The sequence below is a fragment of the Coregonus lavaretus genome (genome assembly GCF_964263955.1).
Source record: "Coregonus lavaretus genome assembly, contig: HAP1_SCAFFOLD_271, whole genome shotgun sequence".
NCBI classification, from domain to species: domain Eukaryota; kingdom Metazoa; phylum Chordata; class Actinopteri; order Salmoniformes; family Salmonidae; genus Coregonus; species Coregonus lavaretus.
This window is the reverse complement of record NW_028157817.1, coordinates 373577-396807: the sequence shown is the minus strand read 5'-3', so window position 1 is coordinate 396807 and position 23231 is coordinate 373577. Positions and strand designations below refer to the sequence as shown.

The 23231-nt window shown below is 42.7% G+C and overlaps 1 protein-coding gene across 1 annotated transcript; it reads left to right on the top strand.

The window, feature by feature from the left end:
- Positions 1 to 756: 756 nt before the first annotated feature.
- On the top strand, positions 757 to 9553 carry cnrip1b (cannabinoid receptor interacting protein 1b; the record flags this gene model as incomplete). The annotated part of the gene is made up of 3 exons (XM_084198979.1): positions 757 to 929; positions 3509 to 3653; positions 9006 to 9553. 3 exons carry the CDS (start codon positions 757 to 759, stop codon positions 9168 to 9170), a joined length of 483 nt encoding a protein of 160 aa, XP_084055105.1. The 3' UTR covers positions 9171 to 9553.
- Positions 9554 to 23231: the final 13678 nt, after the last annotated feature.

Here is a 23231-nt window from a genome sequence, read left to right as displayed (position 1 = left end):
GGTGAATGCTTAACAGTTTTCTCGACTACAAGAACAGATTTTTCTTCAACAATTGTCTTTTCTTTTGGTCCACTCTGGACTCCCAGGGCCTGATTGTCCTCTAGTCCACTCTGGACTCCCAGGGCCTGATTGTCCTCTAGTCCACTCTGGACTCCCAGGGCCTGATTATCCTCTAGTCCACTCTGGACTCCCAGGGCCTGATTGTCCTCTAGTCCACTCTGGACTCCCAGGGCCTGATTATCCTCTAGTCCACTCTGGACTCCCAGGGCCTGATTGTCCTCTAGTCCACTCTGGACTCCCAGGGCCTGATTGTCCTCTAGTCCACTCTGGACTCCCAGGGCCTGATTGTCCTCTAGTCCACTCTGGACTCCCAGGGCCTGATTGTCCTCTAGTCCACTCTGGACTCCCAGGGCCTGATTATCCTCTAGTCCACTCTAACAAAATGCAGGTTTATTTTTTCTCTACAAGGCCAAGTAGTTTAGAACGAACCTTTTATCTTTGTCTCATTAGATTGCATGTGTAGGAGGATTACGTGTGTGTACATGGGATTACGCGCTAGGGCAGTGAAAATTACTTTCGGCTCTGCCTTCTGCCATGAGTTTTTACATTGTAAACCCGTGCTTTCACATCACAACAATATTCTACATCGATAGTTCTGTTGGAATCCAGCGTGCAGGCCACGGTTTCACATCTGCGCCTCTCTGTTGTTCACTCAGGTAGGATTGGATTTGAGCACAAGCTCATACCTCAACAAGAATGGCTATCGCGATCGTCAAGATTGGAATTTCATTGAAATTGCTACCAAATAACAGTGCCGTGTTCTTCAAATCGGACGGTGCGAGATTTGGCCAAACCAGGACGATTAAATTGCTAACGGGGTCAAAGTACAAGATTGAAGTGGTTGTCAAGCCTGGGGCTGCAGAGGCAACGTAAGTATGGTGGGCTGAAATGCAGTACAGGCGCTCGCACATCAGGCAATATTCTTCTGTTATAATGTCTATCCACTTCAATAGGTTACATTGTGACAATTCCTCTGATGAGAATATTCTGTCACTGTCCATCACTGCCTGTTGATGTCCATTTTATTATCCTAACTCAGTGTTTCATGGTGTGAGGAATAGAATTCGGCATGTTCTCTTGGCAAAGATCACAACCCGTGGATATTATGTCACCGCTTTCATCTAATTTCATTTATCGGTTAATTCAATTGGTCATTGAGAGCATTGATGAGACACAAGCCGTAGGAGGTTGTGATTCGATGTTGGAGTTATGTGAGAGGGCGAGCGGTTAGAGTTACCATTAGCTGCAGTCTAAATTGGCTAGGCTATATCGTAGGCTACGAATGCATAAAAACAAGAATACGTTTTTTTGGTCTTCATTTAAGGTAAGGGTTAGGCATAAGGTTAAGCGGTTTGGGTTAAAGTTAGGGTTTGGTTTAGGTTTGTGTCCGGCAGGTGCAGGGAGACAGAAGTCGCTGCCAGATTGTGTCAAATCCACTACCGATTAAATAAAATCTCATTTTAGTTGTCGCACGCCGAATACAACAGGTGTAGACTTTACCATGAAATGATTACTTACGAGCCCTTTCCCAACAACGCAGAGTTTAAGTAAGAAATATTTTCAACACAATAAACAACAATAACGAGGCTATATACCAGAGGTACTGGTACTGAGTCAATGTGCAGGGGTACCAGGTAGTAACATGGCTATATACCAGAGGTACTGGTACTGAGTCAATGTGCAGGGGTACCAGGTAGTAACATGGCTATATACCAGAGGTACTGGTACTGAGTCAATGTGCAGGGGTACCAGGTAGTAACATGGCTATATACCAGAGGTACTGGTACTGAGTCAATGTGCGGGGGTACCAGGTAGTAACATGGCTATATACCAGAGGTACTGGTACTGAGTCAATGTGCAGGGGTACCAGGTAGTAACATGGCTATATACCAGAGGTACTGGTACTGAGTCAATGTGCGGGGGTACGAGGTAGTTGAGGTAATATGTACATGTAGGTAGGGGTAAAAGTGACTAAGCAATCAGGATAGATAATAAACAGAGTAGCAGCAGTGTTGGTAGTTGAGGTAATATGTACATGTAGGTCGGGGTAAAAGTGACTAGGCAACAGGATAGATAATAAACAGAGTAGCAGCAGTGTTGGTAGTTGAGGTAATATGTACATGTAGGTCGGGGTAAAAGTGACTAGTCAATCAGGATAGATAATAAACAGAGTAGCAGCAGTGTTGGTAGTTGAGGTAATATGTACATGTAGGTAGGGGTAAAAGTGACTAGTCAATCAGGATAGATAATAAACAGAGTAGCAGCAGTGTTGGTAGTTGAGGTAATATGTACATGTAGGTAGGGGTAAAAGTGACTAGTCAATCAGGATAGATAATAAACAGAGTAGCAGCAGTGTGTGTAGAGTGTCAGTGTAGTATGTGTGAGTGTGTGGGTAGAGTCCAGTGAGTGTGTGAGTAGAGTCCAGTGAGTGTGTGGGTAGAGTCCAGTGAGTGTGTGGGTAGAGTCCAGTGAGTGTGTGGGTAGAGTCCAGTGAGTGTGCATAGAGCCGGTGCAAGAGAATCAGTGTAACAACAACAAAAAAAGGGGGTCAATGCAAATAGTCTGGGTAGTCATTTGATTAACTGTTCAGCAGTCTTATCGCTTGGAGGTAGAAGATGTTTAGAAGCCTTTTGGTCAAAGACCTGCCGTGCGGTACCGCTTGCCTTGCGGTAGCAGAGAGAACAGTCTATGACTTGGGTGGCTGGAGTCTTTTAAGATTTTTTGGGCCTTCCTCTGACACCGCCTGGTATATAGGTCCTGGATGGCAGGAAGCTTGGCCCCAGTGACGTACTGGGCCATACGCACTACCCTCTGTAGTGCCTTGCGGTCGGATGCCAAGAAGTTGTCATACCAGGCGGTGATGCAGCCAGTCAAGATGCTCTCGATGGTGCAGCTGTAGCTTTTGAGGATCTGAGGGCCCATGCCAAATCTTTTCAGCCTCCTGAGGGGGAAGAGATGTTCTCGTGCCCTCTTCACGACTGTGTTGGTGTGTTTGGACCATGATACAGTAGTATCTCAGTGATGTGGACACCTAGGAACTTGAAGCTCTCGACCCGCTCCACTACAGCCCCGTCGATGTGAATGGGGGTGTGCTCGGCCATCCGTTTCCTGTAGTGCCTGATCAGCTCCTTTATCTTGCTGACGTTGAGGGAGAGGTTGTTGTCCTGGCTTCCAGCGTGTTTGACAGAGAGCGGCATGGTTGAAGGCTCCCTATTTTTTGACGTGGTTTCCTACAGTAGTAGGCTATACATGCACTCAGATGTGTTTCTGCATTTGGTTATTCCTTCCTGTCTTTGTAAGTCAGTCATTCAGCAGTCTCCTGCACTGTCGGCTGCAATGTCAAACAATGTCCCCAGTGTCACCAATCCACCCCCAACCCCTGCCCCAGTCAAGCGGTCACAAAAGTATTGTCTGTTATGTAACTGTTGTGATCCTGTCCTGTCCTCAGCACCATGAGTGTAGGTGGAGTCCCCTTCCCCTTGGAGCAGAAGTCCAGAGACCCCGAGTCTGGGGTCTACACCGGCATCTACGACACAGAGGGCATGACTCACACCAAGAGTGGAGACAGACAAGCTGTACAGATCAGCTTGCAGGTAATAAGGGAACATTTTTGACATGACGACAGGTACAGTCTTCCTGGGATTACAGACATAAAATACTTTACAATTTACCTTATTTTTTAATGAACAAGTAGACAAAACAATTGACCCTTCGCTAAGCCCCGTCCGCCTTGGTTACTGTTGCAACCTCAAACAACATTTTCCCAGGAAGCCCAATTTCCCATTCAACCACTGGCGAAATCCCCTCACAATGATCTTAAACTGTGTTTCTAATACACAATGAAATGAAACACAGACTACCCCTTGCTAATCATAAAACTATTGGGTATGTTGTTGTGGACTGTCATTACAATTCCTTCAAGGGAACCTGGTCAAATTATGTTTGTAGTGTAGCTAGCCACTGAATGGCTCTGAATTCACTGTCAGCATGCAGTCAAAGCTATAACCACTTTTGGAGCTAATTAGTGCTCTCAAATCGTATCCTTATGTCAACAGCAGATGGGAGTTGTATTCATAACATGCTAACTTAGCTAGCTAAAATACATTTTGAGAAAACAAGTTATATTAAGTGGCTAGCTAGCTAGCGTTAGCAACGTTTGGTGGTCAGTGAGACTGAGAGCTAACCAATTTAGCTAGCAAACAATGTAACATGAGTATAATTCGGGATTAGAAAGATACTCTAACTGTCTCAGGAATAACAGTAGCAAGCACTCCTGTTAGCAAGTACAGTAGCAAATAATTGAACAAACTGTTCAATTATTTAGCCATTTAAACATTTACTTTTTGTAGAAAACTCTGTTTTTTACCATAACCCTCACTGGCTTTCACGCGTTTTAATTGTGAGATGTTATCCATTGGAGCGCTGTGATTGGTTGCCCAACATTCTGGGGCGGGGCTTAGCAAAGGGTAAATTAACAAGTAGACAAAACAATTAACAAATAGACAAAACAATTAACTAGAAAACAAAACAATTAACTAGTAAACAAAGCAATTAACTAGTAAACAAAACAATTAACTAGTAAACAAAGCAATTAACTAGTAAACAAAACAATTAACTAGTAAACAAAGCAATTAACTAGTAAACAAAACAATTAACTAGTAAACAAAACAATTAACTAGTAAACAAAACAATTAACTAGTAGACAAGTTCATTCAGAGCAGTTCATGAGTCCCATTACAAATACCTGCAAACTTCAATTAATAGCTTGGGCATTTATTTGCTTAAATCCCTGAACACCACAGCCGCTTATTAGAGATGAGCCAGCTTTTGCTCATTTGCATAGTTAATTGTTTAATTTCCAGCATTTTAAAAGACATTTCTTAATTTCCTGCACTAATGTGTAATTTTGAATTGTACCTTAAATGGGGAAAAATACACATTGATTTCATTGTATATCCCCCCAGGGGCAAACCTGGTGTTTATTTTTGATCGAATTCAAACTACACTGCTTAAAAAAATAAAGGGAACACTAAAATAACACATCCTAGATCTGAATGAATGAAATAATCTTATTAAATACTTTTTTCTTTACATAGTTGAATGTGCTGACAACACAATCACACGAAAATTATCAATAGAAATCAAATTTATCAACCCATGGAGGTCTGGATTTGGAGTCACCCTCAAAATTAAAGTGGAAAACCACACTACAGGCTGATCCAACTTTGATGTAATGTCCTTAAAACAAGTCAAAATGAGGCTCAGTAGTGTGTGTGGCCTCCACGTGCCTGTATGACCTCCCTACAACGCCTGGGCATGCTCCTGATGAGGTGGCGGATGGTCTCCTGAGGGATCTCCTCCCAGACCTGGACTAAAGCATCCGCCAACTCCTGGACAGTCTGTGGTGCAACGTGGCGTTGGTGGATGGAGCGAGACATGATGTCCCAGATGTGCTCAATTGGATTCAGGTCTGGGGAACGGGCGGGCCAGTCCATAGCATCAATGCCTTCCTCTTGCAGGAACTGCTGACACACTCCAGCCACATGAGGTCAAGCATTGTCTTGCATTAGGAGGAACCCAGGGCCAACCGCACCAGCATATGGTCTCACAAGGGGTCTGAGGATCTCATCTCGGTACCTAATGGCAGTCAGGCTACCTCTGGCGAGCACATGGAGGGCTGTGCGCCCTCCCAAAGAAATGCCACCCCACACCATGACTGACCCACCGCCAAACCGGTCATGCTGGAGGATGTTGCAGGCAGCAGAACATTCTCCACAGCGTCTCCAGACTCTGTCACGTCTGTCACGTGCTCAGTGTGAACCTGCTTTCATCTGTGAAGAGCACAGGGCACCAGTGGCGAATTTGCCAATCTTGGTGTTCTCTGGCAAATGCCAAACGTCCTGCACGGTGTTGGGCTGTAAGCACAACCCCCACCTGTGGACGTCGGGCCCTCATACCACCCTCATGGAGTCTGTTTCTGACCGTTTGAGCAGACACATGCACATTTGTGGCCTGCTGGAGGTCATTTTGCAGGGCTCTGGCAGTGCTCCTCCTGCTCCTCCTGCTCCTCCTTGCACAAAGGCGGAGGTAGCGGTCCTGCTGCTGGGCTGTTGCCCTCCTACAGCCTCCTCCACGTCTCCTGATGTACTGGCCTGTCTCCTGGTAGCACCTCCATGCTCTGGACACTACGCTGACAGACACAGCAAACCTTCTTGCCACAGCTCGCATTGATGTGCCATCCTGGATGAGCTGCACTACCTGAGCCACTTGTGTGGTTTGTAGACTCCGTCTCATGCTACTACTAGAGTGAAAGCACCGCCAGCATTCAAAAGTTGCCAAAACATCAGCCAGGAAGCATAGGAACTGAGAAGTGGTCTGTGGTCACCACCTGCAGAACCATTCCTTTATTGGGGGTGTCTTGCTAATTGCCTATAATTTCCACCTGTTGTCTATTCCATTTGCACAACAGCATGTGAAATTTATTGTCAATCAGTGTTGCTTCCTAAGTGGACAGTTTGATTTCACAGAAGTGTGATTGACTTGGAGTTACATTGTGTTGTTTAAGTGTTCCCTTTATTTTTTTAGCAGTATATATTATATCAAACCCAGACAGGAACCATTATTTTAGCTGGTCACCTAAATCAAGCATTCAGCAAGTTAGTCAGACATAGCAATAAAAAGGGAAATTCAAGGAACCTCCAAAGAGGCTTAAAAATGTCATCTCTACAAATATTTTACAGGACACCTGGAGATTATTATTCCCAACTACAAAAGACTACCTCTTTTTTTCCTCAAAGTAAGAAAACCTATTCAAGAATTTACCACATTCCCCCCCCCCAAAAAAAAATGCACTCAACAATATACTGGGTTCTAAAATCCATGATATAGTGGTATCGGATCATTCTCCTGTATCATGCTTAATTACACCAACAGAAAATACACTTGGTGACAGAATATGGAGCGCATCTTCAAGACCCGAAATGTATTAAATACGTAAGCAAAAAAATAAAGACCTTTACCATTACAAATGTAGACATAGAGTGAAAAGCCGACCTCCGACATTATTTAGGATGCTTTTAAAGCATACATTAGGGGAATGATAAGCTCATACTTGGCAAAAGTTACATCTGAGTTAGAAATGTAGATTTAATGGCAAAAAATAGCACTCACAACACAAATACATGCCAAACCAGTTATATTTTAAAAGATAAGGATACAAGTGCTTTAATTAAGAACAATAATGCTATAATGCTATGAAATCTATATGAATTAAATAAGAATTGGAATGATCCTGTAGCCTTCCTAGAATCAATAACAAAGTAGCGCCACTATTTAATCAAATGACAACACACATGTCACTCAATTCAGTACTTCCGAGTTCCATGTATCAAACAGTTATTTCAGTTATATGAAAACCAGGAAAATCTGGAGAGTCCCCAACAGATTACAGACCCATACATTTAATAAATTGCGACAATAAAATAATAACTAAACTCATAGCAACAGAATGGCAAAAGTCTTACCAGACTTGATATGTATTAATCAAACAGAGTTTATTAAAAATAGAAACTTACAAACAAATTCAAGAACATGTTTCATTATAATACAATACGCTAAAATACAAGATGTAGATTTATCAATAATGGCTGCTGATGCTGAAAAGGCTATTGACCGGCTTGAGCGTCCTTTTCTATTTAACTTTGGAAGCGTTCAACTTTCCAGCTGAAATAATACATTTCATAAAAATATTATATAAATATCCTAAAGCAAAAATATACACAAACAATACACTATCAGGTGAAAAAGCTTTAGAAGGGGGCACGTGACAAGGATGTCAGCTCTCCCCCCTCCTGTTTGCACTGGCAATTGAACCGCTAGCAGAAAGAATTAGACAGGACCCAAACGTAACAGGTATCAGTATTGGTAAACATGAATATAAACTAAACTTATTTGCAGACGATATCCTGATGTACCTGACTAATATTGAAAACTCAATGTCCCCCTTATTAAAAATATTTTCAGGAATACTCTAAAATCTCACGATATAAAATGAATGTGAATAAAATAAAATAATAATGGCAATGAGAAAAAGAATAACTAATGATCTACAGCAATCCTTTAAGTGGATCACAAAAAACATGTAATACTTAGGGTGCTTAATACGTGACAACAACCAACACATATATAAAGATAACTTCATCCCATTACTCAACAACATGAAAGCAGAAATAATTAAATGGAACAATCTCCCCATAAATTTAGAGCTATTGAAATGGGCAGGTTGCTATTTGAGACTCAGTGTTTAATTGAAGCTTTGTGGTGCTTAAATTCTAGCCTGGTCTCAGATCTGTTTGTGTGGTATAGCCAACTCCTGTGGGCGTTGTCATGCCATGACCATAGGTGTTGGGGCAAGACAGCACAAACAGATCTGAAAACCAGGCTAAGCATGATCCATATGAACACATTCACAACGATCCCTATAGACCATTAGGCATGTAGGATATTCTGTATCAAGGTGTCTACTGTTCGTGATGCAAATGATGACGAAAGCGCTGAAGCTGTGCCGTGCCTCCACAGTGTGTATAATTACGATTTGGCTTTTCTTACTGTGTGTGACTTTGCTTATAGCTAGCTACTTTATTGAGTAAACGTGTACTTACTATGGCTGTGATAAGTGGTTGTCTCGCCTAGTTACCTTAAGATGAATCCCACTAACTGTAAGTCGCTCTGGATAAGAGCCTCTGCCAAATGACAAAAATGTCCATGTAAATGTTAGTTTTTTTTAGCTGTATAGATTATGTATTTTGGGATGTTTTCAGTCTATTTTGAACTCTTTCAGACAATGCGATTAATCGCGAGAGAAAAAAAATAGTACACTAAAATTACAAAAAGTTAACTTCAGTTAACCGATTAACTCTGAAAGACCTTATTATTTCCCCTCCCAGTTCACAGAGGTGGGCTCTTTTGAGGTGGTGTGGCAGGTGAAGTTCTACAACTACAACAAGAGGGACCACTGCCAGGGGGGAAACAGTTTCAACAGCATCGAGTACGAGTGCAAGCCCAACGAGACACGCAGCCTGATGTGGGTCAACAAGGAGCTGTTTGTCTGACCGACCAACCAACACAGACAGCATCAGGGTTGTGTTCATTAGGCACCAAACGGAAGATAACGTAGTGAAACCGGGAGGTACTACCTGAAATTACAAAAGCTGAAGAACATAGGCCCATCCAGGTATTTTCCGCAGGTGCTGGAGTTGTAGGAGAACTCATGGAAAACAGAAAGGAAAACGCAGCACCTGAAATTAGCCAATAAAATAGCCTGTTTTAGTTTTCCGTTGTAAAATGTTTTGCTACGGTGTGCCCCTAATGAACACGTATATATTTTTGAAACAATATAACTTACTATGAGATATGTAGCGAAAATGCAACCAAATGTTGTATAATTGTCAGAGCATCGTTGAATGTAACTACACATTTAAATAGATTGTGAGAACTGGATATGTTTTTTTAAATGTAAATCATGGTAGCTTTAACATTTTGTGGATGTATTTGAATAGTAAATATATTTGGGAAGACGTGTGTGTTTTTTTGGTCATTTGAATGCTAGGAAACAAACAAGTAATTCTTAGGTTATTACTGTGTAATTACTATTGTCCCATGTAGTTTCTTAATACCTGGCCATTTCTATACCCTAAAATATAGTAAAGTGCAACCAGGTTAATTGTGGTTTTGGGTCAGTTGCATCTTAATTTATTTTATTTTTTTGTGAAAAATCTACTTATAGGTTTACAGTCTAAGAAAACCTGAAAGGAGCATGATATGTATCCATCCATAGCTTCTAGTATGAGGTTGGGGACTTGCATGCCTCGGAAATGAAGTATGAAAACATTCTGCTGTGATGAATCTTGCATGAAAATGCAACTCTTTTAGTAGGTTGCGTGATAATGTTGTGGTCCTCTGTGGCTCAGTTGGTTGAGTACAGCGCTTGCAACACCAGGATTGTGTGTTTGATTCCCGCTGGGACCACCCATATAAAGAATGCATGACTGTAAGTTGTTTGGGATAAAAAAGGCTCTGCTAAATGGCGAATATTATATAAACAGTGTATTATGTTATATGTTAGACACTTTATATCAGCTCTACTGTTGGCTGTGTGTGATTAGGCAGGATATGTGAGAACTCTGGACGATAGAGCCCATAGGCCCTGTCCCTAACGAAAGGGATGGGGGGGGCGGGGGGGGGGGACTGGACACAACATCCACAGGGTCCTTGTGGCTCCTGTCTAAGAATAGCAGTAGCCATACAGTGGGTCTGGACAATGGGGATATTCTTGCATGCACTGCATAGTTTCCACCACTGAGTGGTGCACTTGTGCAAACAGACATTGGAGGGAAAAAAATTGAGCTGAGTTCCCCGGATGTGCTGTAATGCAAGTATTTTACGAGTTTCCCAAATGTTATGAACGCAACATTAATCCACAACATGGCGTTGAGAATGTGCTGAGATCTTCACAATAAAAGTTATCTGTTTCACATAACACTGAAGGGAGAGGAGTGTGCATGTGAGCTGTCTTTCCATTGTGCCCTTGAACAAGGCACTTAACCCTTAAGACTGCTCCAGGGGCACCATACCTTTTTTGTGTGTCATTTAGCAGACGCTCTTATCCAGAGCGACTTACAGGAACAATTAGGGTTAAGTGCCTTGCTCAAGGGCACATCGACAGATGTTTCACCTAGTCGGCTCGGGGATACCTTGGCAGACCGCAATCTCTTTTTTTAATTTGGGGTAGGCTACATTGGAAGACTGGCAGTTGCTAGTCCCAAAGCATGAATCGCAGTCTTTCCTTGTCGATATTCTGCTCTAAGGTAAGTCATTTTGAACATAGGGACTTTTATTTAGAAATGTAGGCGGCTTGCTGGCTCCTCTCCTCTCCCTCCACACCTCGGTTGTCCCTCCTCTGCTTTACTGACTCCGCCCTGCGGGTTTCCCTGTACCACTGCAGTGAAACCGACGGTAAAAGAGAGAGAGGAGCTGGTCAAAAAATAAACAAGAACCTGAATATCACGAGCACCGTGTTTTGTAATAGCGAGACCCCCGTTTAATATAGTTTTTTCCCCGTTCACATCTCCGGGTCAACCTATTTCGTCATCCAACCGGCAAGATGGTAAGCAAACGGCCGCGACTCTTATTTTTACCCACCAACCGACAGAGCAACACCACAGTAAATATGGTAAAATGTCTGCAGGTGGAGAGACTATATAGCCTACGGTTTTTGACAGTTTGTCGTGTTATTACCGTGTAATATGTGTCACAGAGTGAGATGAAACCGTACCGCCCTCCCTCACAAGGAAGGAGGAAACGTTTTCCTTGCCAATTTCGACTCTGTTTATTGGGCAGTGCTATGGCCGAGATATGCCCTTCCCAGTCGTAACCCTGTCAACACTGTAAATCCATCTTTATGTTGTTATCCTAAAGTAGATACAAGTCAACACTCTCTATCATAACATGTTGAAAAAACATATTGTGCGACACTAGGAGATTTACATGTTCTGCTTTCATGTTGTTTGCCCAGACGGTGAGTGAGTAGCTATCTTGACCGATATGTAGCCTACCCTAATTTGCTGTAATCTGCTTTATAAATAAGACTACATGGCGTATACATTGCATTTAGCAGGCTGGACTAGACATGAACAAATCAAGGAGATGGGATGAGAAAAGACCTTAGCATGTAGCCTTGGTGTTGCAACATTATAGCACCCCGTTTCATTTCGTCTTGCTTCATTGTATGATTTCGTTCTGATCAAAATGACAAGGTAGCCGCTGTCGCGCGCGCCCGCGCTCTAGCGTCACCCGTCTATAATTATTATCGGGCCTCTGCAAATAGACTACATAAGAATATGAGGTATTCTGGTGTTGGTAGAATCTGACATTGGCTAAAGACTAATAATTTATTTCTAATCATCAACCAAACATGGACATGTTAAATAATGGTATGACATATTGGCAATATTATGGCAATAATCCATGGTTCATTTTACATTTTAGTCATTTAGCAGAAGCTCTTATCCAGAGCGACTTACACTTAGTGAGTGCATACATTTTCATACTGGCCCCCCGTGGGAAACGAACCCACAACCCTGGCGTTGCAAGCGCCATGCTCTACCAACTGAGCTACACGGGGCCTGAATTGCATTCCATGCGTAGGCCTTGGTAGGCTACAAAAATACACTACATGATCAAAAGTATGCGGACAACTGCTCGTCGAACATCTCATTCCAAAATCATGGGCATTAATATGGAGTTGGTCCCACCTTTTCTGCTATAACAGCCTCCACTCTCTGGGAAGGCTTTCCACTAGATGTTGGAACATTGCTGCGGGGACTTGCTTCCATTCAGCCACAAGAGCATTAGTGAGGTCGGGCACTGATGTTGGGCGATTAGGCCGTCGGCGTTCCAATTCATCCCAAAGGTGTTTGATGGGGTTGAGGTCAGGGCTCTGTGCAGGCCAGTCAAGTTCTTCCACACCGATCTCGACAAACCGTTTCTGTATGGACCTCGCTTTGTGCACGGGGGCATTGTCATGCTGAAACAGGAAAATGCCTTCCCCAAACTGTTGCCACAAAGTTGGAAGCAGAGAATTGTCTAGAATGTCATTGTATGCTGTAGCGTTAAGATTTCCCTTCACTGGAACTAAGTGGCCTAGCCCGAACCATGAAAAACAGCCCCAGACCATTATTCCTCCTCCACCAAACTTTACACTATGCATTCGGGCAGGTAGCGTTCTCCTGGCATCCACCAAACCCAGATTAGTCCGTCGGACTGCCAGATGGTGAAGCGTGATTCATCACTCCAGAGAACGCGTTTCCACTGCTCCAGAGTCCAATGGCGGCAAGCTTTACACTACTCCAGCCGACGCTTGGCATTGCGCATGGTGATCTTAGGCTTGTGTGCGGCTGCTCGGCCATGGAAACCCATTTCATGAAGCTCCTGACGAACAGTTCTTGTGCTGACGTTGCTTCCAGAGGCAGTTTGAACTCAGAAGTGAGTGTTGCAACCGAGGACATATGATTTTTACGCGCTACGCACTTCAGCACTCGGCGGTCCCGTTCTGTGAGCTTGTGTGGCCTACCACTTCGCGGCTGAGCTGTTGTTGCTCCTAGACGTTTCCACTTCACAATAACATCACTTACAGTTGACCGGGGAAGCTCTACCAGGGCAGAAATTTGATGAACTGACTTGTTGGAAAGGTGGCATCCTATGACGGTGCCACGTTGAAAGTCACTGAGCTTCTTCACTAAGGCCATTCTATGGCCAACGTTTGTCTACGGAGATTGCATGGCGGTGTGCTCGATTTTATGCACCTGTCAGCAACGGGTGTGGCTGAAATAGCCGAATCCACTAATTTGAAAGGGGTGTCCACATACTTTTGTATATGTAGGGTAGATCATATTAGGCATGTCAAAATGTTATGTAATAAGGCCTATTCAGGGTTGGTACTGGTAGCAGTGTAGGCAAGCTAACAGGCTACAGGAGGCTACACAGCTAGGCTAATCTGGGTTGTGAGGGACTGAGCAAGCTAACAGGCTACAGGAGGCTACACAGCTAGGCTAATCTGGGTTGTGAGGGACTGAGTTGGGGCAGGGAGGACGGCGGCACTTGCTTAAGCATGAATGACCTGATACAGGGGACCATATGCTGCATATGTGCAGTCAAGCACCACCCACCCACATACATATCGACTGAGCGCTAGCCGGGTAGCACTAGCTAATAGTAAGAGATAAAAGCCGTGGCTAATCACCAGCACAAGTCATGATTCAACCTGCCTGGCTGCCTGGAGACGCTCCCTGTGTGGTGCCTGTCAGTGGATGTCTGCCCACTCACACAGGATTTATTAGCGTAACTGTTGCATTGCTTCTAGCACAAGGAGCTAATACAATTGTGAATAGGCCTATATGATCTCATGAGTCCAGGTAGACTAATTAAACATTGATATTTTGACCAATCAGATTAGATCTTTTGTCACTTAATTGATATTTTGACCAATCAGATCAGATCTTTTGCCACTAATTGGGCAAATGATCAGAATTGGGCTTCCGGGTATAAACGCATATCTCTTGAGTCCAGGAAGCCCAATGAAAGGCGTATACAGCATACGTTCTTGGAGATTTGATTATCCAATGAGCTTTGAAGACCTCCGGCCTAAACCCATGGTATCAAACAGTCCAACTGGCAATCAATTGATCAATCCTGCATCTCAGCATTTTCACGGTCGGGCCAAAGATAAGTCAGTATATACCATCCATATACCATCCAGGGCTTACAGTCACGGTGCCTCGTCCAGGCCTTCTCACCTCTGTGCCTCAGTCTTGGGCTTTACACTCAGGCAGCTTATTCTTAATACATACCAAATCCCCCTTGACCACCCACCCAAACCCTACCAGTTCTGTCCACAGCATCCACAACTCTCAGACAGAGTTATCAGATGGAACGATGAACGTCAGCTGGTTTGGCGCCTTCCTTCAGGAGCACGTTTTGACACCCTGCCCTAAACACGCATTCTTGAGAGGATTAGCTAGTGAGAGTATTTAGCCTGCTGATATTTAGATTATTCTTTTCAGATTAGCACGTAATCCGTCCACACGGTATTACTCTAGCTTCTCTTCCCCTCATGTGGTAGCGGCCAGGAATCATGTTCTGAATGCTACAGAGAATGCATCGAGACGAGGGCCAAAAGAATACCTCAAAGACGGCAAATGGTAAATATTCAGTAAAACAAATCAAGCAGGATAGTTGTAATCAATGAGTCATTATAATAAAGTAAGAATGGTGCTATTTATCAGACGCTTTAACCCAATAAGTCCCACCGTAACGCTTTTATCCAACGTGACATACAGTAGTCATGCATACATTTTAGTGTGGCGACCCCGGCGGGTATCGAACCCACAAACCCACGACCGACAGGCAGCCCAACTCTGATCATCTTCAACTAATTGGACTTTTTACCAATCAGATCAGCTTTTTTTGCCAATAATTAGGCAAAATATCAGAATTGGGCTGGCTGTGTAAACGCAGACTTAGTTTCAACTTCCAACCCCAAAGAAGTGCTTGAAAATCAGTCTAATGCTCTCTGCATTAGTTAGTCCAACATATCATCTGTGTAAATACATTTCCTGTGTGTACTGCACAGACCTTTTGATGTATGTCATGTGGGATGTCAGGCCAGATGGTGAGTGTTGGTGGCGCCAGTTATATTGGGAGTTTTCCCTGCGGCTACTTACACTATGATGCTATTATTGGTATGTGTACTATACAAAACCAGATGAGATACGGTCAAAATAAGGGATTATTTATGCATAATAATAATAATAATAATAATAATATGCCATTTAGCAGACGCTTTTATCCAAAGCGACTTACAGTCATGCGTGCATACATTTTTGTGTATGGGTGGTCCCGGGGATCGAACCCACTACCTTGGCGTTACAAGCGCCGTGTTCTACCAGCTGAGCTACAGAGGACCACTGCATAGTCACTCTACCCCTACCTACATGTACATATTACCTGGACTAACCTGTACCCCCGCACATTGACTCGGTACCGGTACCCCGTTTATAGCCTCCTTATTGTTATTTTATTGTGTTATTATTATTATTATTTTTTACTTTAGTGTATCTAGTAAATCATTTTTAAACTCTATTTCTTGAACTGCATTGTTGGTTAAGGGCTTGTCAGTAAGCATTTCACGGTAAGGTCTACACCTGTTGTATTCGGCGCGTGTGACAAATAAAATGTGATTTGATGATATTATTTTGGGGTTGGTTGTGACTGCTTGATTGGGATTTGGATGTCCCGACTCCTTGCTTTGGTGGGCTGGCATAGAGATAACAAGGAGGACCAGGCACAGATCCTCTCCTTATGGGTTCCCTTTATCCAGATAGATATCTCTCTTCTAATTAGCTAGGTTTTGTTTGCTGTGGAGGTCCATCAGCTGAACCAACAGTGTTGCCTGATTGTTAATCATGCAAAACGTGTGTTTTGTGTTGTGGGCTATTGTTAATCATGCAAAACGTGTGTTTTGGGTTGTGTGCTAATTGATTCTGAATGAAACATGCATTATTGATGAGAACACTTACATTTAAAATGTAAATGTGAATACAGTCAGTGGCTCTCTCTCGCCCTCTCCATCGCTCTCTCGCTCTCTCTCTCTCTCGCTCGCTCTCTCCATCTCTCTATCGCTCTCAATTCAATTCAATTTAAGGGCTTTATTGGCATGGGAAACGTATGTTAACATTGCCAAAGCAAGTGAAGTAGATAGTAAACAAAAGTGAAATAAACAATAAATATTAACAGTAAACATTACACTCAGAAGTTCCAAAAGAATAAAGACATTTCAAATGTCATATTATGTATATATACAGTGATGTAACAATGTGCAAATAGTTAAAGTACAAATGGGAAAATAAATAAACATAAATATGGGTTGTATTTACAATGGTGTTTGATCTTCACTGGTTGCCCTTTTCTTGTGGCAACAGGTCACAAATCTTGCTGCTGTGATGGCACACTGTGGTTTTTCATCCAGTAGATAAGGGAGTTTATCAAAATTAGATTTGTTTTCGAATTCTTTGTGGGTCTGTGTAATCTGAGGGAAATATGTGTCTCTAATTTGGTCATACATTTGGCAGGAGGTTAGGAAGTGCAGCTCAGTTTCCACCTCATTTTGTGGGCAGTGTGCACATAGCCTGTCTTCTCTTGAGAGCCAGGTCTGCCTACGGCGGCCTTTCTCAATAGCAAGGCTATGCTCACTGAGTCTGTCTCTCTCGCTCTCGCTCTCTCTCTCGCTCTCTCTCATCTCTCTCTCTCTCGCTCGCTCTCTCCATCCATCTCTCTCTCTCGCTCTCTCTCGCTCTCTCTCGCTCTCTCTCTCTCTCTCGCTCTCCCTCTCTCTCTCTCTCTCTCTCGCTCGCTCCATCTCACTCTCTTTGTCTCTCCATCTACCTCTTTCTCTCTCTCTCTGTCCCCCTCTCCATAACTCTGCCCTCTGAGAGGCTTCATTTACATTGTAAGCGGCATATTACAGTTTTTCTCGATTGCTAAGACACATTTCTTGAAAGCTGCTCTCGTTTTCTCTTAACTGTGAACACAAAACCCAATTTTCAAGCTACATTCACAAAACCTCAGACTCTTCTTGCAAAACCAAACTTTCACCTCAAAACAGTTCAATCTGTGCTCAAAACTGAACTATGTTGTCAAATCGTGCCCCGAGTCAATCAAAATTAAAAACACTACTGAACAGTCACTAAACACTACGTAGAAAAATAGAAAACACAATGCTCAGGACATGAAGCTGGAGAAATAAATGTTTATTGTTCACTGTAGGCTAAATGCATGTTGCAAAACAAACAAAAACTGTGCATTTAGCACTTGTACAAAAAGACAAAACAGAAATCATGTGCATTTACATGTAGCACTTGTAAAAACAAACAGAAATCTTATGCGTTTGCCACTTGTGTACAGTAAGCCCATGTAAAAATAAAGTACAAAAATATACAAATAAGTGCATTACTCAGCCACAGCATCATGTCTCCGTACTGGGTCAGGCCACAGGACTTCATCCACATCACAGGCCACATTTTGTCTGCCCAGGCAACGGGGGAAAAAACCCCTGGCATGCCGTATCCAGGCTTGGCATGCCTCCACACCTATGTCACCACAGGCAAGTCCCATGGCTTGCAGGAGATTTACCCTGGTGTAAGGTTGGCATTCATATACCTTCCACCGCCATGAGGAGAAGAATTCCTCAATGGGGTTTAGGAAAGGGGAGTACGGTGGAAGGCAAAGATTGATAAAACCTTGGTTCATATTGTACCACTCTCTAACCTGGAGGGCTCTGTGAAAACTCACATTGTCCCAAACAACAACATAGATGGGATGCTCATCCTGCTGCCCTAACAAAGCATCTCGCATGTGATTGAGGAAAATGAGGAGCTGGTGAGTGTTGTAGGGCCCCAGGTTGGCATGATGGTGGACAACCCCATGATTGCTGATGGCAGCACATAATGTGACATTGCCACCACGCTGCCCAGGAACACCAACAATGGCCCGATGGCCAATCACATTACGGCCTCTCCTTCTCCTTTTGGTGAGATTAAACCCAGCTTCATCCATGTAGATGTATTGATGGGGTCTTTCCATTGCATCCAGTTGAAAAACCCTCTGTAGAAATAGATATAGTTTTGTAAGTGATACGGAAAAAGTGATTTAGGCCACTACAGTAAATCACTACTTAGAGTAATCAACATTGAATGTGTCTGGATATATGCCAACCTGTACATACTGGAATCTTTGCTCTTTGACTCTGTCTGAGTTGCGATCAAAGGGCACTCTGTATAGCTGTTTCATGCGCAGTCTGTTGCGCTTGAGGACACGATCAACAGTAGAGAGGCTGACACTGTTGATACCCTAAAAATTTAAATGGTCCTCAATGATCTTCTGCTGAATTTCGCTCAGTTTAATGGCATTGTGTTACGAACGTCTAATGAGGGAGACCAAAGCGCAGCGCGTTGAGCGAACATGTTTCTTTATTTAATTAAAGCGAAACACGAAAACAACAAAACAAATAACGATACGTGAAGTCCACAGTGACAATGACTGTAAAGGAACAAAAACCCACAAACACAAGGTGAACACAGACAGTTTAAATATGGCTCCCAATCAGAGATAACGAGCCGACAGCTGACACTCGTTACCTCCGATTGGGAGTCACTTGACCAAACAAGGAAAACACAACCAATGACAACCCAACCACACAAAACACAACCAAACGAACACACCCTGGCTCAAAATACAAAGTCCCGGAGCGTGACACATTGTTCTCACGGACCATATCAACAATTAGGGTCTCTTGGTGTGGGGAGAACATACCTGTCCTCCCACCCCCATGTGGCAGTCTTTCAATTCTACAAAAAGAGAACATGGAGTTACAAAAAATATACATGGAATACTAGGCCTACAAACAGTTAGACCAACCCTCCATTACAATACTACAGTACATTGGTACAGTGATGTACTGAAACATATATTTACTTACAGTATACTGTGGTACAGTATATAGTATGTCATACCGTAATTGCTGTCAACATTTACATACTGTACTATAATGTCAAAAAAAGGTAATTACCTGTTCTCTTCTCTAAATCTTCGGATTATGGTGGACACAGTGAATCTACTGATGTTTGGTTGTACCCTTTGTCCAGCCTCCCTCATGCTCATACCATGGACAAGAACATGGTCAATCACAGTAGCTCTGATTTCATCAGATATTACTGTTCTTTGTCTTCGCTGACCACCTCGACCACCTCGACCTCCTCTCACACGAACTCTTCCTCTCAGATTTCTATCCATTGTAGGGCCTCAGAAACCAGTGCTCTCTGAACTGGCTTACTGTATATGTCCCTCACATCATTAGCCACAAGTGTGATCAATTTTTGAGTTGTTGTGTTCAAGTGGTGACACCTGTGCTCTAATTGTGTTTGACTTTTGTCACCTGTGCTCACCATTATGCAGCACGGGTGCATCACAATGAAAATGTGTTGGCAAGTTATGTCTAAACAGGTGAAAAGTGCTTATGGTTTTGCCAAAAGAGTGATTGATTCAATCAGTGGGTTCAGGCAACTGAGCATTTGGTTCAGACAATAGGGTTTAGTGTTTTAGCAAATGAGAAAAACTGTAAGATGTGAGTTTAATTAACACATCTTGTTTATTGAGGAGAGAAAAACAAAACAGCCAAGCATGGTATTTCTGACACAGCCAACCATGGTATTTCTGACACAGAAAGCCATGGTATTTCTGACACAGCCAGCCATGGTATTTCTGACACAACCAGCCATGGTATTTCTGACACAACCAACCATGGTATTTCTGACACAACCAACCATGGTATTTCTGACACAGAAGATGTGTTACTTCTGAAACAACCAGCCGCTAGAGAGTTGACCTGAGGCCTAAACTTAGTAACTCTATAATCCTAAACACTAAATCTCCTTTCCTGTAGGCCTAAATCCTTACCTCGCTCAACCAGTATTTATTTTAACCAATGCAGGCTACATACAGCCAGAGCTATTTTATAAATAGACCTTTATTTTGAAAATAGTTACAACGTGCTTTGCCACATTTCCTGGAATGGGACTGACCTCGCCTCTATGGCTAATGTAGCATTCCACATAATTCTATACATCCTAAAAATAGCTATCTTTTACTAACCTTTATTTTGTAAACAGTCCTAGTTGCGTGCCTCGCCACGCCTTTCAAATGGCATTGATGCTGTCCGTATGACAAAGTGTGATGTTTGATGTAAGTATGCATGTATGTAGTAACACCAGGGAAAACATTACACTTCACAACACATTATTACACTCTAATACAACATATCTACAATACAAAATACATAGGTACCTGTGTGTAAAGTGTGTCCTAGCGTGTGTGTGTGTGTGTGTGTGTGTCTTCACAGTCCACGTTGTTACATAAGGTCTAGTTTTATCTGTTTGTTTTTTTTAAATCTGATTTTACTTGATGTGGAATAGAGTTCCATGTAGTCATGGCTCTATGTAGTACCACGTGTTTCCCATAGTCTGTTCTGGCCTTGGGGACTGTGAAGAGACCTCTGGTGGCATGTCTTGCGGGTTATTCATGGGTGTCTGAGCTGTGTGCTAGTAGTTTAAACAGAGTTAACATTCCTGGGGTCCAGCCAAATTAAGGCAGTTATACATTTAAAAAATACATTCATAACAGATTTCACAACATATTAAGTGTGTGCCCTCAGGCCTCTACTCTATTACCACATATCTATAACACCAAATCCATGTGTACGTGTGTATAGTGCATATGTTATTGTGTGTTTGTATGCATGTGTCTATGTTTGTGTTGCTTCACAGTCCCCACTGTTCCATAAGGTGTATTTTTATCTGTTTTTTTTAAATCTAATTTTACTGCTGGCATGAGTTACTTGATGTGGAATAGAGTTCCATGTAGTCATGGCTCTATGTAGTACTGTGCCCCTCTCATAGTCTGTTCTGGACTTGGGGACTGTGAAGAGACCTCTGGTGGCATGTCTTGTGGGGTATAATAATAATAATAATAATATGCCATTTAGCAGACGCTTTTATCCAAAGCGACTTACAGTCATGTGTGCATACATTTTTACGTATGGGTGGTCCCGGGGATCGAACCCACTACCCTGGCATTACAAGCGCCATTCTCTACCAATTGAGCTACAGAGGACCACCTCTGTATACATGGGTGTCCGAGCTGTGTAATGCCAATTGCAATTTTCTGAGCCAATTGCAATTTTCCCAAGTCCCTCTTTGTGGCACCTGACCACACGACTGAACAGTAGTCCAGGTGCGACAAAACTAGGGCCTGTAGGATCTGCCTTGTTGATAGTGCTGTTAAGAAGGCAGAGCAGAGCATTATTATGGACAGACTTCTCCCCATCCTTGCTACTGTTGTATCAACATGTTTTGACCATGACAGTTTACAATCCAGGGTTACTCCAAGAAATGTAGTCACCTCAACTTGCTCAATTTCATTACATTATTCATTACAAGATTTAGTTGAGGTTTAGGGTTTAGTAAATGATTTGTCCCAAAAACAATGCTTTTAATTTTTGAAATATATAGGACTAACTTATGCCTTGCTACCCATTCTGAAACTAACTGCAGCTCTTTGTTAAGTGTTGCTGTCATTTCATTCGCTGTGGTAGCTGACGTGTATAGTGTTGAGTCATCCGAATACATAGACACACTGGCTTTACTCAAAGCCAGTGGCATATCATTAGTAAAGATTGAAAAAAGTAAGGGGCCTAGACAGCTGCCCTGGGGAATTCCTGAGTCTACCTGGATTTTGTTGGAGAGGCTTCCATTAAAGAACACCCTCTGTTCTTTAAGTAAGCTAACCTTGCCAATTAATAAATCATTAAAGTAGATGGCAATATCAGTGGGTTTTGTAATGAATGAGGCATCTTATTAAATGAATGATGGAGCCGAGTTTGCCTTTTTACCCAACATTTCATTTAACCCATCAGTCTAAGCCGGGGGAGGGGGGGTGGAGGGGGGTTCTATTAAGCTATACGGAATTGTTTTAAGAAGGTCATACCAAGGATCATTTAACTATTTGATTTGGAATTTTAAGACCCCTTGAAGTAAAAAAAGTAAAAAAATCAGTCTTATATTTACATTTTTTTTAACATTTTCGTCATTTAGCAGACGCTCTTATCCAGAGCGTCTTCCTGCTGTTAGCCATACAAACGCATGGAACAACAGATAGTCCCCAAAAAAGATATAAGAAAGAGCAGGAAACATTAGTAAACTTTTGTATTTAACCCCATATTATTGGCTTTAACTGTCCCCATATATAATGTACTTCCATTCATTTTTCAGCTGGTACCGGCAAGAGAGGGGGGTCATAGTAGTTTGTAGGCTAAGTTTGTAGACCGTTCGTACAATAGACCATTTTGTGAGAAGACTGATTTTGGGATGTCTCATGGTCTGACAAACACCTCTCTAGCTCTGTTTCCTTTCACCGCAGATGTTGTAGTGTTACATAGCAGCCAGATGTATTTATCTTTTGCCTCATCCCTCTCAACCATAACATTTTTCAATTCCTTATCAATCCACAGGATTTAACAGTTTGTACAGTCATTTTCTTAATGGGTACATGCTTATTAGTAACTGGAATAAGTAATTTCATAAATGCATCAAGTGCAGTGTCTGATTTCTCATTGTGTGTGTGTGTGTGTGGGTGTGTGAGAGAGTGTGTGTGTGTGTATTACGCGGTCAGGACATGTTCTCCCCCGTCACTTTATTCTGGACTGTGATAGAGGGGTGGAGGAGGATGGTGTGGTGGCAGCCCATCTATTTACTGCACTGCAGCCAATACCAGGTGTTCCCCGTTTCAGTGAGAGAATGGTACGTCCCTGTGAGCCCCTGCACTATGTACAGAAAGCCAGGAAACCCCAGTGCATACCACTGACTGAATTGATCACTGGATGGGATAATACTATAATGACTATAACACTCAGTAGTGACCAGAAAATATATTATTGTTCTGCAGTTATTTATAATAGAAAGTAGATAGTCTGAATGACTACCTGAGGAATTCTGACCCACATTGTA